Source organism: Streptopelia decaocto (assembly GCF_964273445.1).
Source record: "Streptopelia decaocto genome assembly, chromosome: 1".
In the NCBI taxonomy this organism is placed as follows: Eukaryota; Metazoa; Chordata; class Aves; order Columbiformes; family Columbidae; genus Streptopelia; species Streptopelia decaocto.
Window position 1 is genome coordinate 24,186,468 of NC_138663.1, and position 18,127 is coordinate 24,204,594.

Genomic DNA, 18,127 nt, shown 5'->3' on the forward strand with positions numbered 1-18,127 from the left:
TGCATGACTCCCATGCTATCAGCAACAGTCTGAGAAAGGGCAGCTCAGGCACAAAGAGCCCAAGCCAGAACACTGACTGCTGCAGGGAAACAGTAGAATCGTCCCTTCTTGATATCCAAAACAAGAATCTGCTGTGCCAGCCCCCAAGATCAGATGGTAGCCAGTGTATTGAAGTTTTATGGATGGCACACATGACTTTATGGCCCCTACAGGGAACAGGTGCTCAAATACAGAACTGATGGCTACACTTCGGTCCTTCACTGAGCTATGAAAACACAGCTACAAAGTCCATCTCACTGGTGCTGCGAAGGCTGATGTAACCACTGTTGAATGTCTGGCTCCTCGGAGAGCTCATCAGGCTGGTGCAGCTGCTTGTGTCAGATTTTATGAGAAACGGAGACCAAATGATACCTCTGCTTTCAAGTATTGTCCCCAAACCAATAGGAGTTCCTACCCCAGAGCATGCCTGAATCGCTGCCAGGGCATTTAATTACTTTTAGCCAAAGTTGCCCATGGGGTGGACATGCCATGGAATTGGGTTGTGGTGGAACACCCCAGGGGTCACACCCAAATAGCAGAGTAAATTAAATCCCAGTGTTGCAAGGGTTCAATCATAGTCCAAGCAGGGCAAAAAAGGTGTAGTTTTTCCCTACCAATTTCATCTTCCAGCTGGGGCTGTTGCCTTTGCCTCTTTTCACACAACCACCAGTCCTGGACCAGTTACATTTCCTGCTCCCACCGGCACATACTCAGCTCCATAAAAGTAGTTTTCAGTGGTCTGTCTGCCAAACACAGCAGTTGAAAGACTTGTGTTCAATTCCTAGCTGTGCCATAAGCATGACATGGGGGAAACAGCTCACTTTCCCTGTCTATCTTGCCTTATCTTCCATTTAAAACAAAATCTTTTCCCTCTTGCCTCTATTCAGTTCACGTGTCTTGCAAGCATTAAAGATGCTTTCTCATGGTGTTGTACTTTCTTTAGCATCTGGGGAACGGGGGAAAATTCTTCAATAAATAAACAACTTGAATGATGAAGGACAGAAAAGCTTTAAAACAGAATAAGGCCACCTTCTGTAACAGGTTACCAAACAACAAAAAGAGCCCAGATGTATTGTTTAAAAGATAAACACAATAATATAATGCCTTTTCAGTTTACCTAATGATATTTTAAGGACTAGTCTACAGTATTTTAAACACGTGTGGCAATGGTCTGTCCTAGAGCTGCATGCTTTGATGCCACAGGCAATGTAACTATTGCCTGAGGCGTGTATAAAGTCCTAAATATAAACCTTGGCCCATGAACTAAAATTACTAATGGAATTTGGCTCTAGCCACAGAAAGGGTTTAAAATCTCCTGTCTAAAGCCCTGTTTGATCATGTTTCCTTTGGTGGTTGCAGCCTGCTGTATCAGATATGTGACCACTCAGATTCTTGTGTTGTGCTCACTGTATTCATTAAAATTTCCACTATTTAAGTCTTTTTATTATTAAGCTCACATTTCTGTTCAGGAATTCCCACACAGAAATATCAGTTCATAGGTTATGCAGCATACATGCATTTAGCCTGGTATGTCCAGGGTGTTTTGATCAGTGGAGCCTTGACTGTGGGCAACCGTGTTGAGCTGATGCCTGGAGTCACCAGTCACCCAGGACATCCTCCTGTCAGGGACCCAGCCCAGATGCCAGATACCTAGAAACTTTGCGCAAATGAATAAATTCTTCTTTTTCATCCTGGTCAAAATTTCTGGCAAGAAAACAGAGACCATGCCTTGGAAAGCTGCATAAATAGTAGCCCTAGCAAGAGCAGAAGCAGCAGTTAAGCCTTCTGCTCAACCCTTTACGTGTCCCAGACCAGTAATTCTCACTCCTTCCATTTGCTCCTGTAAATCTGTTGTGAGGAAGGACAGATGTACAAAAGACTGATACAGCTGCCATCACAGTGGAATCTACATTCCTGATTGAGGTGTTAGTAAGTTATATATGACAATGACATCCAGCAAATAAGGAGAAATTCAGAAGAACAGGGAGAGCCAGTGTAGGGAGCAGGGCAAAGGATGCTTGAGCTGACTTTTAGTTTGTGTGTGTATGTGTGTGATAAGCAGCATATCTCTTATATCATGTTTAGCTAAACTCTTGACTATGCACTACATAGTTCTGACATCCACCAACTGAAATATTTTCTTAGTTTAGGGGGTCTGGATTATTATTTTTTTTTTCTTTTTCCCCGCAAGATGAAAGGATGGAACAGCAAAAGGTGTAAGTGCAATTCACTTTTAACAGAATAATTTAAGGAATATTTAATCAGATGTGCTTTTCTCTAGATGTGCAGAAGCATACTGCCAAGTGCATCACGGCATGACTGAGGATGTTGCTCAGTCTGGTCGAGAAGTGATCTGCCAAATGTCTACAAGAACCATAATTCAATTTATCACCTTGCAATGTTTCTCAACCAAGGGGATATGCTGCTTGATTTTCTGGTTTCTTTGTCCGTCCAAATCTACTCTTTCTTCAAAATAGCCTACTTAAAGTCCTGCAAATTTTGCCAACCCTTGAAACGTGCAGTACAGGCATCCACAGCAGTCAAACCTGGTAGCAAACACTTTGCCAAAATAGCTAAAAAGAATCTTTTAAGTGTTTTGAGAATTTTATAATAGGGCCATGATCTTCAATGTGCTACATTTCAGGCCAATTACCTGAAAGAGATGTGCATCTAGTAGTTTAATTTTCTTTGCCAAGCTAAATTACACATGTATTGTCTTTTACAGATAAACTAATGCCACAAACCAAGAACAGCAATTGTACTTATCATCTTCTTTAGGAAGTCCGCCATGAAAATTTTTATTTTATCCTTTATTCATCTGAATTTCCATTTCGAGTGCACTGTTCTACATAATTATTATAGTGTCATTATTCTGATTTTAGCCTATATTTGGATAGCACAATGTTGTGTTAAAACATAAGCTTTAACATACTAGTTTTGAAGAAATGTTTGTTCCCATAAAAGAGCTATTAACAACACATATCAGAATGTTGTGAATGCACAGGAAACAATAAGCAGCTCTTTAGCTAGTAAGAAATAGTGAGGAAATTAGTCAAATTACAGACTGTACAGAGTTATTTTTAAAATCTATTCTAAACGTATCCCTTCTCCATACAGATCATACTCTTTATATAGGATATAATTCTTGAGAACTGGTGGAAGTGGAAACTTCTTCAGAGACGAGAGGTTCTGGAGTCTCCTTAACCCCAAGAGTTTACGTATTTTCAGACGACACAGATGTTTCAATGGGCGAGGATTATCTGAAAAATAACAGTGAGAGATAAATAGTGGAAAAATCAGTGTCATTAACAATGATCATAAGCCAGTTCACAGCCTCAAAACATGCTCTACTAAAATAAATGTCAAAATCTATTACCTTGGGGCATTATTTTGCCATTTCTGAATAAAATACCATTCTTTTCACTTCAGAATTGTGACGATACACAATGCTGATATCAATTAAACTCCTTCTGTCAGATATCTGTGTAACATTATTGTCTCACTTTTGGAAACAGGCACACTGTACTCTGTATCCAAAGCAGTCATCTGAACACCTAAATTAGGACTTTATTTAGCATAATCAATGGTAATCAGATAATGATATCTGTGCACCTTATAAAAATTGCATGCTGAGGTCAGCTACAGCACCTTCCATTTCTGCTGTAGAATAAGGCACAAGGACCAGACTTTGCCATCTTAGGCCTGCCGAGTCTTCTGAACAAACACTTTTTATCAGAATGGATGTCAATCAAAGAGCTCAGTTTAATTTAGCCTTCCTGAACATAACAGAAACTTTCAACATACTTGAAATATCAGTAGTAAAGACTACCAAATTATTTGGATGTTCCTGTGACACGAAAAAAAGGAGTTCCTCTGCATGCCCATGTAAAATAATGAAGCAAAATTAAACATAAGGTACCAGTTTTAAACCTGTTTTTTTAACATAGTATGTTAAATCAAACTCCAGTTAAAATTTTAAAAATCAAAAGTAAAACAAAAATAATTAGTGCAAATAGAACATTTAATACACTCCCCAACACCTTTTTTTAAGTTAAGGTGGGTGAAACCTATCTCTGGTGCCAATGGTGGTGAAAGGTCCAGGCTAAAGTGCAGAACTTCAGAAGTAAAGCATACAAAAGAAATATTATTCAGTTATTAGCCATGGCAACTCTAGATGTCTATCATGTGAATTAGAGGTAGGAAATGATGGTACACGGATTGTGATGGCACACTCATTGTCGCTGCCCACTGCCTTGAACATAATGGGATCTAAAATGTGCTCTTACGATAATCCTTGAATGCTTAATAGACTTCAGAGATCAAGGGAACAAAAAGAAGGAGGGAAATGTGAGCAATATTGCTCAATGAAAAAAGTTGTGTGCCAATGCTGTGCAATGACTGGAGTCACAGGGGTTAACAAGGCGTTTGAGACGTACCTCAGAGGGTGCTTAACTAAAAGGGCTTCCCATACCACAATGACATTCCTTATGGGATTAATTCTCACCAGGTGCATGTTTGCCATATTCTAGTCCAATTGACTCATTTTTGATGAGTGGCAATACATAAAGATCTGTCTCAACCTGAGGACTGAATGACAAGTACAGCTTGGTTCTTAGCTAGTATGCATTTGCACTGCTGAAACACTTTGGATCTTACCTGACACAAGCAATTAAATTATCATATAATAAATCATAACATTAACTGGAAGTTAGATATTTACCCAATATCTGACGTATTTCTGTCCATTCTTTCTGTGTCTCTAAGACAAGCTTAATTTTTGTGCATAAAGGAACGTAGTCCATGTAATCTATAAAAACACGAACCACTTTTCCTGCTAAATGTTTCAACCAAGGAACAGAAATAAAGTCACAGAACTGAAAGGGAAAACACATCAAGTCATCATTTCAAAATCTGTGCAGAGGAACAACACATTTTAAAGCAATTACTCAAGATCATTTAAACAAAGAATTAGCAACTACCTTTAACACTCATAAATTAATGCCTAGGTAGGTTACTTTAAAAACCATTTTCTTCCATGTTTAACTTTTGTCATCCCTTAATTTGTCTGGACAGGCCCGAAGGCCAATAATTGTTATACTATTGCTATAATTTGCAGCACTATTTTGTTTTACAGCGATATCTCTTTGGACACACATCTATTCCGTCAGTTAGGATAGGAACAGAAATTCCAGAATCCTGCTTTATGATTTCTTAAAACTTCCTTCCTAAATCTCTAATATATGAACCCCAAACTAAAACAACTCTATGTACATAATTTTCGCTATCTCAGAGTAGAAAATGAAAAATGGCTGCTTTATTTTTAGGGTGTTCTAAAAAAGGACTTTGCCAGTGTGTTAATCTTAATTCTGCACGATAATCTGGCTAATGAAAAGAAAACAGTGAAGAGAAGGAAGGAAGGTTATGTATTTACTGGATTGTCCTTTATTACAGAAGAAGTCCACCCAGGGAGAATGTCTTCCTCTGGAGTTGACCACACAAAAGAATTTCCAAAGATATCTTGATGCATACAGTCAAAACACATCTCCACGTTATATCCATGATTGAGCAACAGCCTCAGCATCACCTCATCATTCAAAGCGTACTGAATGGCGCTGGGGAAATGTGTGTCATTAACCAACATGAAGTAGCAATTGACGTTTGCTCCATAGGATAGGAGCAGCCTTACAATTTCATGGTTGCCAGCTCTCACTGCCACAAGCAGGCAGTTTAAAGGATCCTTGTTCGGATTTGCCCCTGCTTTGAGCAATATCTCAGTACAAAGAATGTCATTGTTAGAGACAGCAAAATAAAGTGCAGTTTTCCTTTCGTCATCGTAACTGTCTGACATGTGTTCAGCCAAGAGAGTATTGACATCAAAGCCATTTTCAATGAGGAGCTCTAGACACTGTGAATTCTGGCCCTCTGCTGCTGAGTGAACAGGGCTTAACCCACTTTTCTCGATTGCAGTTTGGGATGTGACCGGAATGAGATACTTCAGGGCCCTAAAAAAAGAGTGAATAAGACTAATTAGGCAGTGCTTCCCTCCATGAAGAAAATGACCCTCATACAACTCTATGCTAAATTACCAGCCAGACACTTTACACAACAAGATCAAACACAAAACACCAGTTTTGAGCACTGTTAAATAGGATCTTGTGTTTAAGTTGTTTCAGTGGTTTTCACTAAGGAGTATGTTTTGCATTTTGCTTTGTTTATGATAAAAATACTCAGAAGTTAATTCAAACTAATGTAACATAGGCACTTCTGAAATAGAAGTGATCTATACATTCGCAAGTTTACCACAAACTTCTTCAACGTGACATTGTACCACACTATGTCTTAATGAAAAAGTGAAGTCTGAGCTCATACTCACAGGTAATGCCCCTCAAAAGCAGCTTTGTGTATGGGAAGCAGTCCTGCCCTGTTAGGCACGTTGCCACTTCCTCCATATTCCAAGAGAAGGGCGATGCAGTCTGGATTACCTCCTCCTGCTGCATCAAACAGGATCGATGAACCATCATCTGCTACGGCCTGGACATCTCCACCTTGGAGGAAGATATAGAGTTTATAAATTATATGCAAAGTGATTTGCAGATCACCCTAAAAACTTTCCTCTTAATTTTCAAATGTATATAAGTTAAAACTCTACTAAAACAGTAGATACTTCTTGTGGAAAATTTAAAACTCAAAGGCAAAACAAGAGTCGTACAGATACAAGTTCACATGCTCAACTGTGCAAGGTCTGCTTTTACCATGTTATAACTGAGGATTTTTTAAATTCTGGTATATTATAAAAATACTAAATTTCACTAATTAATACCAATATAATTCTGTCCATGGGAGAAAGGGAAGAAGGGAGGGAGGAGAGGGGAGAAAAGAGAAATAAAGAAGGGCAAGAAAGGCATGTCTAGCAGTAAGTCCCTTCTTGATTGAAATGGCTTGGTATAAATTCTGCCGCTCCTCTCACATGCATAATGGAAACATGTAACCATCACTCCAATCTAGCAGGAACACCCATATATGCTTCCTTGTCTTATGAGAAACCAAATCTTCTAATTCATCACTATTCTTTCTTTCCTTTTACATGATTACCCTAAACAACCTCAGCAAGCAGGCAAGATGTATGCCAGGGCAGAGGTATACTTCCCTTTTACCCCAGTATATACCTTTATGAATAAGATGCTCCAGCACTTCACAGTGGCCATACTCAGCAGCAACACCTAATGGTGTTACTCCATATCCATCCTTAAGGTTCACATTTCCACCATTCTTCAGAAGAAGAGCAACAAGGTCTTTGCGTCCCTTTTTTGCAGCTTCATGCATTGCTGACCAACGTTTTACACACGGCTGGTTGATAATACAGTTATGTTTAATCAGAATGGACGCCATTTCAAAAGAGCCCCTTTTTACAGCTTGAAGATATTTTAAAAAGGAAGAGAATAATATGATTACATTTTCAGGTATGTTATCTTGAAATTTAGAGGCATCTAGTAAGTTTAGAAAAGCTTTTCCTTGTGTACTGATATGAGGAAATTAAAAATATTTGCAGTCCTAGAAATCTGGGAATCCAATGTAGTGGTAAATAAATAGTAATGTCAGCTGCTCAGGAAAACAAGGTAAACCAACACAAGTTCGAAAATATGTCAGTCTGGAGCACGGATCACAAAAGCAGCACTGCTTTGATTCTGAGAAAGCAGAAGCAGGTGTATCACAATGAAAAGCAACAATAAAAGCATAGTATTTGAATAATGGTCCTTACTTCTAAAGTTGCTGCAAACATTACAGTGTCCCCAGAAAATTCCACTTGTGACTTTGTCACCTGGTAACACTAATCCAGGCATGTACTCAGTGGCTGCTGTTAGCCAAAGTGCAGTTGACATCTGTCACACTTAAAGGCCATGTTCTGCCCTTTTGAGGTTCCAGGCTAGAAATTTTCATGGGTAACTATGCCTGCAAATTATTTACATCTAAAATAGTGATCCTGAGCAAGAGTCTAATTTTACTTCTGAACGGCCCTTTGGAATAGCAGATCCCTCCACTGACTCAAGGGGCAGATGAGAGATATCATTGTTATAGGATTAGCAAATTTAATTTTCGTGAATGTCCCATTATACAAGTAAGAAGATTTTTAAGATGCAACAGTCTTCATAATTATCCAAAATTGCTTTGAAGCAGAGTATTACCAACTGTACCTGGAAGCAGAAATCATCCCACTAGCTAGATACTTCTTCAGCATTTACCTTTGTACTGAAGAGCTCTTTGCTCCAGAGCAACTAAATCATGAGCATCACCTATTAAGTGTCAGGCACTTGATCCTCTACTTCACTGAGACTAAGATGGAAATGTATGATGCACAGCAGCACCTACATCCACATTTTCAGTGTCAAGTGACACAAAAACATAAAAAGCATCACAATACATACACAATACGTAACTGACAAACCTCATTTTCAGGAGTTTGTTTAGAGAAATATTTAGGAAAACAAATTGTCATTATAAGGGGTAAATACCCTTTTCATAAGCTCTAGTTACTCTTTGCAGGATTCATTAAAAGCAAAGCCTGAAAATGGCTTAAAAGTTTCCCAGACTTACAATTATTGAAAAGAGCTGAAACAACACAAATCAAGACATCGCAGAGGAACCCTCTAGAAATGCCTCAGGGCCTTAAAATGTTAATACAGTAATTGCATCTGATGAAAGTTAACAAAAATTCAGAGAACTGAATATTTTAATACTGATAATTTTATTATATATTGCTTTTTCTTATATGGTATTTTCTTGTATTAATTTCACAGATTGTTTCCCTTCAGAAGAATGGAGATGTTTTCACATTTGGCAGAAATTAAAAGCTGATATAGCTGAATAACTCATGTATAGAAAAGCTCATTTAAGTCTACCAATAGCATAAAATCTTCCAAAGGAATTATCTTTCTTTAGATTGGTGTATTACTGAAAAACACCGTTGAAGTTTATTTTCAATGCCAGAGGGGAACCAAATGAGATGGGCGATTTTGAAATTGAAAATACCTGCCTACTCCTGAAGAAATAACCTGATAAAACTAAAAATGTCCAATGATCTCCAGATTTCTGGAAAAGGTACATTCAAGTTAAAGCAACAGCTTATTCTTGTACCATAGTTTTACCTTAAGATGGTAAAAAAGGACCAGGTTACTAAAGGTCTTGCAGCACCTGAAGATACCAAGAAGGTACCTTGAACAAAATAGGTCCCATGGTTTTTTAGGAGCAGCTCAACAATCACCTAAAGCACAAGGAGCATCTTTAACAGCAGCTCAGTGATGACCTAAAGCAAAATGAGAGCTGAGCTGAACAGAATGCTGGGTACATTTCACCATGTGCTTGGCACTTAGTTTCATCTAAAAAGATGACCAGCATCTAAACCACACAACCAACAGGAGCACTCAGGTGAGCACTCAGTGGAGATGAAGCGCTGCCATTCACTTTGCTTAAACCCAGGGAGAGGAGGCAATTACCAATGAGAAGTGGAGTTTCTCCTTTATCATTTGTAGTATTTGGCCAAACACCCTTTTCCAGTAACGTTCGTACATTTTCCACAAAGCCAGCTTTTGCTGCTAAAGTTAATGGTGTTTCTCCATCGGATGTTTTGTATTCCCACATTGTCTTATAAGATGCTAGAGATAAGAAAGTGAGAAAAGATAAAATTAAAGCACAAGGCTGTTAACAGATGCACATATATTAGAAATCCTTAAATGCTACGTCTTTACAAAAATTACTTGCAATTATGTTTAACGTAACCTAACTAGCACTGTCAAACACACTGAATACTCAACAGTAATTTTTGCTCTGTCTGTAGGTTTCTGAATAAAACGTTATAAATGGTCCAAGTTCTTTGCTGGTGTAAATTGACACAACTTTTCCAAAAAGAAAATTTGCCTGAATATTTATGCAAGATAAACAAGATGCTCCATGGAGGATTTGATCCTACTTTTTTCAGTAAGCAGTTCTAGCCTGCTGTCGCAGACAGCTGTTTATTGTTCTATGTTTCTTTGCTGCTCCCCTTATCTTGTGGGATATTTTTACTTTACTCACCATCTAAAATTATTTCAAGTATTTGCTGAATTGGTTGAGCTGCAGCCTCATGCAGTGGAAACCACCCTCTTTCATCAGCTTCATCCAAAGCATACTTTTGTTTCACAAGTTCTTGGAGCCCAAATACTTGACCTTAAAAAATGCAGTAGATACATAAGATGCAGTTGGAAAAATAATATAAGGGAAGGCCAGTTTTGCAAAGGGACTGTTTTATTTTAGGGTTTTTACCTTGCTTTATGGCTGTTACAATTTTCCTATTTTCCTCACTAGGTGGTAAAAAACTACCCAAAAAAGAGCAGAAAATAGTAAATATAAACAAAAAGTAGATGCATTATATTATTTATTCAATATTTTCCATTAGGTTCTCATCTGAGCCAACTTTTCTTTGAATACATCAGCTACAATCTTGATGAGCCTTTTGACCTCCTAAGTTATCCCTGTACTCTGCACATTCAGAGTATGCAAAGTTATCAAGCAAGATGGAATTTCTGCTGCAGGTTGACCTGATAAATCTCCTAATTTAGTGAAGACTTCTGACGTGGACTAAAAAACTGTATTTGCCCCACACTACAGAAATGAGCCCTTCAGATTCAGAAACCTTAGACAGTGAATGAGAATGTAATGTGCTTCACTGAGAAAGAGGTATAATAGCCAAACTAAGAACTGCTTTAAGCATAAGGCACTAAACATCAATGTTAAACACTGTTAAGGCATAATCTCTAACACCTATTGAATTGAGAGTACCTGTCATTATAGCTGGAAGATGTTGGTGCTTTGGCTCCATTTGATTCTTGAATGCTAAGCTGTATGGCATACTCAGTGAGCAGATCTTCAACCAAGTCTTCCCTTTCATCCATCATTTTTTATGGTGAACTATAACATAACCTATTTTGAAATGCACACAAAAATATACTGTGAAGGATCATGTCCCACTTAAGGTATTTTTTATAATTAAAATCAGGTGTTTCCATCAATTTTGCCTAATTCAATAACATTTCTGTGAGTTTATTCCTATTTAAAAATTATAAAATTGCTGTTGAATGGTGACAGAAAACAATGTTGGAAACATTTAGTACTACACATACCGTTTAGGAAAAGTTCTTTTTATTGTTCACACGCTATGTTTGTCATCTACAGACAAATACTGGACAATTTGTGAACCATAAAAAGAGACGTTGCTGCATTAGAAAGCTGTGGTCATCAAGTCAGTGAATATATGATTTCCACACAAACATGAACAATGAACAGTTATCACCTCATGAATGATTCCTAATCAAACACAGGCATTCATAATGATTTTATGAATGTAAACACAAACACACACATATACATCCAAATAATTATAGAAACATAAAACACTCAAATTGTTTGAGAATTATTTACAGAGAGGGTTTGAAGTTTAGAAGGGAACACATGATCAGTTCTAAGGGTGATCACACATCGTGCTTATACAGTATTTAAAGAAGCATCAAATTATTTCAGAGAAGCTATGAACTAAGTTGACTCTTGCATGGGGAAAGAGCATTTTTTCCCCACTTTCTTCACCCACTAGGGCACTGGGAGCAGATATAGGACGGATCCACCAACTAGCACCATTTGGACACAAGATTTCAGCAAGGCAAATCCCACGGCATGTCACTATGGTTTAGGTGGTGACACAACATTCAGTTCTGAATTACAAAAAAGACGCTACTAACAAAGTTTCCAGCTGTAACCTGTATCCATCCCTCCTCTCCTGGAGCTGAACCCAGCATAGGTGGGTGGGTTAAATAAGGGATGTGAGACGATACCAAATGCAAATCCTATTTTATGTTAATATAATAATGTACAAGATTTTGTACTTTTTGGATAGGTAGTTGTACAACAAAACACTACAACGGTCCTGTGTCATTATCACTTTTAGTCAGCATTAATATATTAAAAGCAAACCAAACCAAACAAACCCAACCAAACAAAAAAAACCCGAAACCTCCTTGCAAATCTTGGTTTTGCACTGCTAAGGCCTGGTCTATCAAAGCAGACTAAAGACTTTGAGTCTCTGCTGCTTCTGCAGTCACAAGGTTTAATGGCCACTCACAGGAGCTCGGTGCACAAGCCCAGGTGACGGTCAAGCTGTGCCAGTTACAGTTCTCAAGGGGTAAGAGTAGTTAGGATCAGTGCATCAACAACAGAATATGTCCAACCTTTTAATAATAGTCACCAGCTTAAATTCAGACTGCTCATATCACCAACTTTAACTGTGGCTTAGGTTCTCTAGGCTTTTTGCTAGAGACCTCCCATCAACGCAATGCCTTGCCAGTAAATTATAACTGTAATTGGAAAGTCAGGAATGTTGCTTTTTAAACCATCTTCCTGCAGGTTCTTGAAGAGTGAAATGTGGTATTTATCTATCACAAAAGTTATATAAGTAATAAAAACTTAAGTTAATATATGTATAACTGTACCTACCTAACTTTTTCCAGGTGAGCTTTGGATTTTGCCAGAATTTCTCTGTTTGATTCAATCTCAGTAGCCTAACACATGTGGCTTTCATGACTGTGAATACCAGATGCTGAATTTTTTTCTGACAATTAAACTAGTATTCCCACAGTTTATGCAGTAAGTTACTGTATCTACCACACAGAACACTTTGTCATTGTCAAAGTATTGCAGAAATACTAAACAATTATATAATACTAAGCACCTCTTTTATGTTTCTCACAGAACAATCATTGTGGGGTCTCCTAGTAAATTTGCAAATAGACAAGGAACATTGTAGAAATCATTTGGAGGCCATTTGCTGAAAATCATCTTCAAAGGAAAGTGTTAACCAGATTTCTTTTTGGACTAATTTCTGCATCATTCCAGTAAATAATAAATCAATCAAAGTACCATAGCCTACATTATAATCACATTCACAAATCCTTTACTACTTATTAAAAAAATAAAACTTGCAAACCAAAATTAAATTAGTAAGGGCTTACAGTCAGATTGACTCAGAAGCTCAAGGTCTCTTGGATTCAGTTTCCCACATAATGCAGATTCCCACCTCTTTCAGTATGTACTGGAACCATGGCCCAGGTGTTTATCTGCAAGGAAGGACAAGGAAAGGAAAGTGGAAAAAATCCCCACTTCAGTTTCATTTTCATCAAAGGAAAAAATACACAACTTTGGTCTTGACTGCAACCTCTGACTGCCAAAAATCTTCCACAAATAATTAAAATTTAAAAAAATAACTGATACATTTTCTTTTTTGGCATAGAACAACAGACCTTTATACTGTTCAAAACAAACTGCTTTTCTCAAAGGTTCTCTGTTCCTTCCTTTTGAGTCTCTAATCAAGGCTTCAGCATAACACTACAAAATCAGATTTCATACACAAGCTACACTGATGAACTGGTCAGCGCAATGCAGACACATGTACCAAAATCTTTCACATACTACCTAATATTAAATCTGCTGTGCATCATATTAAAGCTCAGAAGTTTGGGAAGTCATGTTTTGGCATACTGTGGTTTAGGTTGAACTTCTCATGCAAAAAAGGATTTCGGAAATGACTGAGAATATTGAGTGACTGACATCCTGTTGGACATGATGGACAATAAAAACTTCCCCATAATTTTAAAAAACAATGATAATGATGTTCTGACACTCTTATGATCAAAACAAGCTTATGAAAGCCTATCAAGTTTGTTGTAGCAAAAAAAACAAATTAATAAGAAGTGGGGGGGGTTTAAATATAGTTTGTCTTATGCAGAAAGGAAAGCATCCCACATCAAACTTCCAAGGTATAATACAAACCATAGAAACTTCAAAGAGCTAAACAAAACAAAGCAGCTGACCATATGTTTATCTAAAAGCTGCCACAAGTTTCTTATTAACCAGAATGTAAGATTTTCCTTATCAGCAGTAAGGCTGTGAAACTGAGCTTCTCTTCCTCCTCTCTTGTTGGTACTCAGTTGACAGGTGGGGAAATTCTGAGTCAAGGTGCATTTATCTTCCCATTTTCATAAACATTTTTCTAATTTTGATGGCACCTTAAAGTTTCCATCATTTAACCCACAAATATACACTGTTCTGAAGACTGACAAATCTTCTAAACAGCAGAGACAAAATCTCTCTTGGACTGGCAGTTTTAGAAGTATATCTCAATTAAAATATCTACTGTATTCCTGCTATTAGCTAAAAGGAAAGTATATTTTAGAATATATTAACTCTTCACTGGCAGATGAGAGGTGCTCCTAATGAGACCAAATAGTTCATTTACACAAAATAATCTATTAAGGAAAAATGTGTAACATTCATAATCTCTTGTTTCCTCCACAGCAGCTTAAAGGCAATCAGAAGCTACAGTCCCTTTCTTCCCACCTTTCCCTAAGTTTCAAAAACCTTCCTTTTGAAGACTTTAGGCCAAGCCTGAAGTTTTTGAAGCATGTTTTTTATGAATCATGCTTAACCTATCAGATCTGCATGGATGGACCTTCTTGCCCTGCAAGCCCTAATGAAGTTGCTGTCCTTAGAATTGAGACTGAAAATTACTATATTGCAGCCCATCATATTATACTTACCCTGGAGCCTGAACCAAAAAAGACTCCTGAAGACTCACATAGGCCGTAGGGTAGACCCTCACACTGCAAACTCTCTGAAAGAAGGCTATTTCGATATATTACAGTATCTTTATGAAGATGTTCACGTAAGGTTTAGTCCTGTGGGGTGATCAACACCCTCTAACATCACTGATTCCAAGAAGAGTTAAGAGCACAGAACACTTTGCAGTATAGTAATTTCATAAGAAAATCCTTTTATATTCAGAAATATGTATTGCCTTTCTACCTATCCTTTCTCTCCTAAAGATTACTGGAAGAAATCAGTTTACAGGTCACCACAGAAACTTGTTTTATTTTCACATAACTTTCACATAACCCTTAGGTCAGCTATCATCTCCTGCATTGCTGCATTCCCCAGACTAGTTATGCCACAGGCACCATGAAGCTCTGCTTTAACACAGACTTAACCACAAAGGTCTCAGATAAGCATTGTTTCAGAATTGTTTTGTGTACTGTTTTCAAACTATCTCATCCCACAAAAGTTAGTAATATACTATAAAATGAGAAAGTTAGTAAGGTAGTAAGTGACTGCAACATGGCAGGGAAAGTATAGGGCGACCAACTCACCACAGCCCAAGTGCTGGACACATTGCCAGGGGTCTACACATACTTCGAGAGCCTGATTTGCTATATCACTGCTGGTAATACACTGTGCTGAGGTGACAAGGGCCGACAGAAGCATGGATGTTCCACTCAGACCACAGTGGAACATACCGGCATGGCTGGAACACTCAGCAGCAGCAGAGACATCCTTACCACACTACCTGATGTGGCAATGAAAAGGCTCAAAAGCTCAGCAGCAAAATCCTCTCCCATTCACCTGTGAAGTTTTGCAGTTACCAGACCCAGGCACTAGATCACTAGACACAATTGCCAATGCTTACTGTAAACAAGTTTTACTTTTTATATTACCGAGAATATTTTCCTTAACCAACATTTTGAGTAGTCCAATATTTTTCTGGTTTTTTTTTTCCATTTATGCCTGAAAAACTAGATGTTACTTCTTTCTCTTTTCCGTTAAAAAGTTTTTCTCTCTTAAATAAAGCTACTGTTTTTTTTATTTTAAAAAAACTCAACTACTTGCTAATCACGGAAGTTGCATCTTTCCTTAGAAAGAAGTGTGTCAAGTGTTCCTCACTTTGAAACACATAGGTATAAAGTTAAAGTTATGTGAGTGTTAATGTTATTCTAATTTCTTATCCTTAAAATAAACTAGACAATCCTAGCTTTACTGTCTATAAATAGAAGGCCCCTAGGCATGCAAAGAGGTTATTCATAGCAAGAAAATAATAGCAGTCTAAATTTGGACTCAGTCTACTAAATATTATAGTTTTAAACTATTTCTCTGTTAGTCTAATTGGCAAGCATACCATATATTCTCACCTTTTCAACCCATTATCTTGCCACTGTTACTCTGGGGCCTGCATTTTGAACAGCCAGGAATGGTGCCCTGCGAGCTGATGTGTCCTGTGATACTTCTAAAATTAAATACGCAGTTGCTAGATAAATTAAGGTCTGACCTTGTACAACTGTAACATAAGCAGACTCGCCCCACAGGAAAGTATTACACATGACTTCTCTAAAATCTTGTCAAATGTAACATGAGGTCTGGACAGTATAATAAGATTATTTGTGCCCTCATTGGTTCAACAACGCTCATTAAGAAAATAAATTATTTGCCAACTTAGTCTCAAGGGCTACATTAACAAAATCCAGTAACATATTTACATAAATTAAAACAAATCTGAGAAGGTTTAGCCTTTAACTAGTTGTACATCCTGGAATATTACATCACCAATCACTAATCTCTCTCTCTCTCTAAGGCTGATATGATGCAAAGCTTTATAGAGTCAATGAAAGCCAATTATGGTGCTTATTTGACTAGATTTAATAACTAGAAATTGGACAAAGAAGCAGGAGGTATGACACCACAGACAGCAGTGACAGCCAAAAAGTAACACCAAGAATAGCAGTACTCAGCAAGTTAAATCACAGCTATGAAATGAAGGAGAAGCTGGATACATATCACTGGTGCAAAACCTCTGTCTTGTTTTGGTTTTAACTAATTAGCTGTCTTTACCAAAACAAACAGACAATAAGGGAACATAACAAACTGAAACAACAAACTTCCAACATATCTTTAATTGATCTGATGAAATTAGCTTGTACACTGTGAACACTTCTGTGCTTTATGATTCACTTGCATGTATAGAACCATAACACTGTAAGCTTAACTAAGGCACTACATGCATCTCATCTTTGGAGACAAGATCAGGAAAAACCTTTAATGATGATAAGTAGCATTCATTGAAACTTCTTTTGCCAATGTGACCTAAGTAAGTGTGGTGAGGCTAAAAAACCAAACCAGTACAATAAGAAGCAGATGGAAAGACCCTGCTTTACTGTCAGGTAAGGGATTATAAGAACAGAAATATATTCTTATATAATTTTTAAATTCTAAAATATGTATTTATAATATATAAAGAACACAAATGTTTTAATTGCTTGAGTTCTTTCCTTTCCTTTACACAACCAGGATATTAGCAAAACTAGTATATATCCATATGATAGGCACGGTATTGTTTTGCTTTTCAGGTATTTTTAATACTATTTGCATTGCTATTTAAACACTAATTCTGCTCTTACATAGTTACTAACTAGAAACCCATCAGTCAATTAATGATTCACACATGTAAAGACAGAATAAATAAGACTCCTGTCCAGATATCAAATCATATGGCAATTTGCAAGACTTCACAGTGAGATAAATCCATTGGTGAGACAAAAAAAAAAAAAAAAGGAAGAGAAGCCACAGCTATAGCAAGACCTTCTCAGGGTGCCTACATGCTGTATATTAACACACAGAACAACACCCATCACAGAGTCCCCAGTGCTAAACAGATGATAAACCATGAAATTCTATGTGGATGGTTTGGGGTTTTCTGTTTGTTCAAAACCATGTACTTCTTAGGTTTTGGAGTTTTATATGTTAAACTATGTATTGAAAGTGTTTGGCAATTTGGGGAACTTCCTACTGTATGACTTTCCAACTGATTTAATGAACTGTCTAATCAACATATATTACTATTTTTTTATTCCTTGTACTAGAATGTGGCAAGGAAACCTATATGTTTGGGTTGTCTGAACAGATGGTTAGAACTACTGTTTGAGCTGTGCTGAGCTAATTTGGCTAAAGAAGATCGCCAGGCACAGAACAATTTGTGCTATGGTCAGTTTGCGTAATCAGGAGATAGATCATCTGGCTTGACCATCGCAAAGAAGGGAAAAATACAGGGATGACCCAATAAAAAAGGGCAAACTTTTAAAAGAATATTATTTTGATAGGAGAGATTCTCAATGCCTTGGAAAGAAACCCCAGGTCTCGCTGATGTAATCTCAAAGAACACTCAGTAGTGGAGGAGCATGAACCCTAA

General features: G+C 37.4%; 1 protein-coding gene across 4 annotated transcripts; it reads right to left on the minus strand.

Moving 5' to 3' along the window:
- Positions 1 to 1,476: 1,476 nt before the first annotated feature.
- On the minus strand, positions 1,477 to 16,165 carry ASB15 (ankyrin repeat and SOCS box containing 15). 4 transcript variants are annotated; one of them, XM_082061194.1, is made up of 11 exons: positions 16,077 to 16,165; positions 13,071 to 13,175; positions 10,852 to 10,992; positions 10,336 to 10,388; positions 10,108 to 10,239; positions 9,531 to 9,689; positions 7,206 to 7,451; positions 6,413 to 6,584; positions 5,471 to 6,041; positions 4,760 to 4,913; positions 1,480 to 3,299 (listed from the first exon to the last, which is right to left on the minus strand). In XM_082061194.1, the coding sequence occupies exons 3-11, from the start codon at positions 10,965 to 10,967 to the stop codon at positions 3,127 to 3,129; spliced, it is 1,776 nt and encodes a 591-aa protein (XP_081917320.1). In that variant the 5' UTR covers positions 10,968 to 10,992; positions 13,071 to 13,175; positions 16,077 to 16,165; the 3' UTR covers positions 1,480 to 3,126. The 4 variants fall into 4 exon arrangements, with proteins under 4 accessions (XP_081917323.1, XP_081917322.1, XP_081917321.1 ...); XM_082061197.1 differs by lacking the exon at positions 7,206 to 7,451 and having other exon boundaries at positions 1,477 to 3,299; XM_082061195.1 differs by lacking the exon at positions 10,336 to 10,388 and having other exon boundaries at positions 1,478 to 3,299.
- Positions 16,166 to 18,127: the final 1,962 nt, after the last annotated feature.

Excerpts from the sequence above, each read along its gene's own strand:
- ASB15 (XM_082061194.1), bottom strand. The coding sequence starts at position 10,967 with ATGATGGATGAAAGGGAAGACTTGGTTGAAGATCTGCTCACTGAGTAT. Across the intron at positions 7,452-9,530 it reads AGAAACTCCACTTCTCATTG|CTGTAAAAAGGGGCTCTTTT; the intron begins GTAATTGCCTCC and ends AATATCTTCAAG. Across the intron at positions 6,042-6,412 it reads GCTTTTGAGGGGCATTACCT|GGCCCTGAAGTATCTCATTC; the intron begins GTGAGTATGAGC and ends CTCTTTTTTTAG.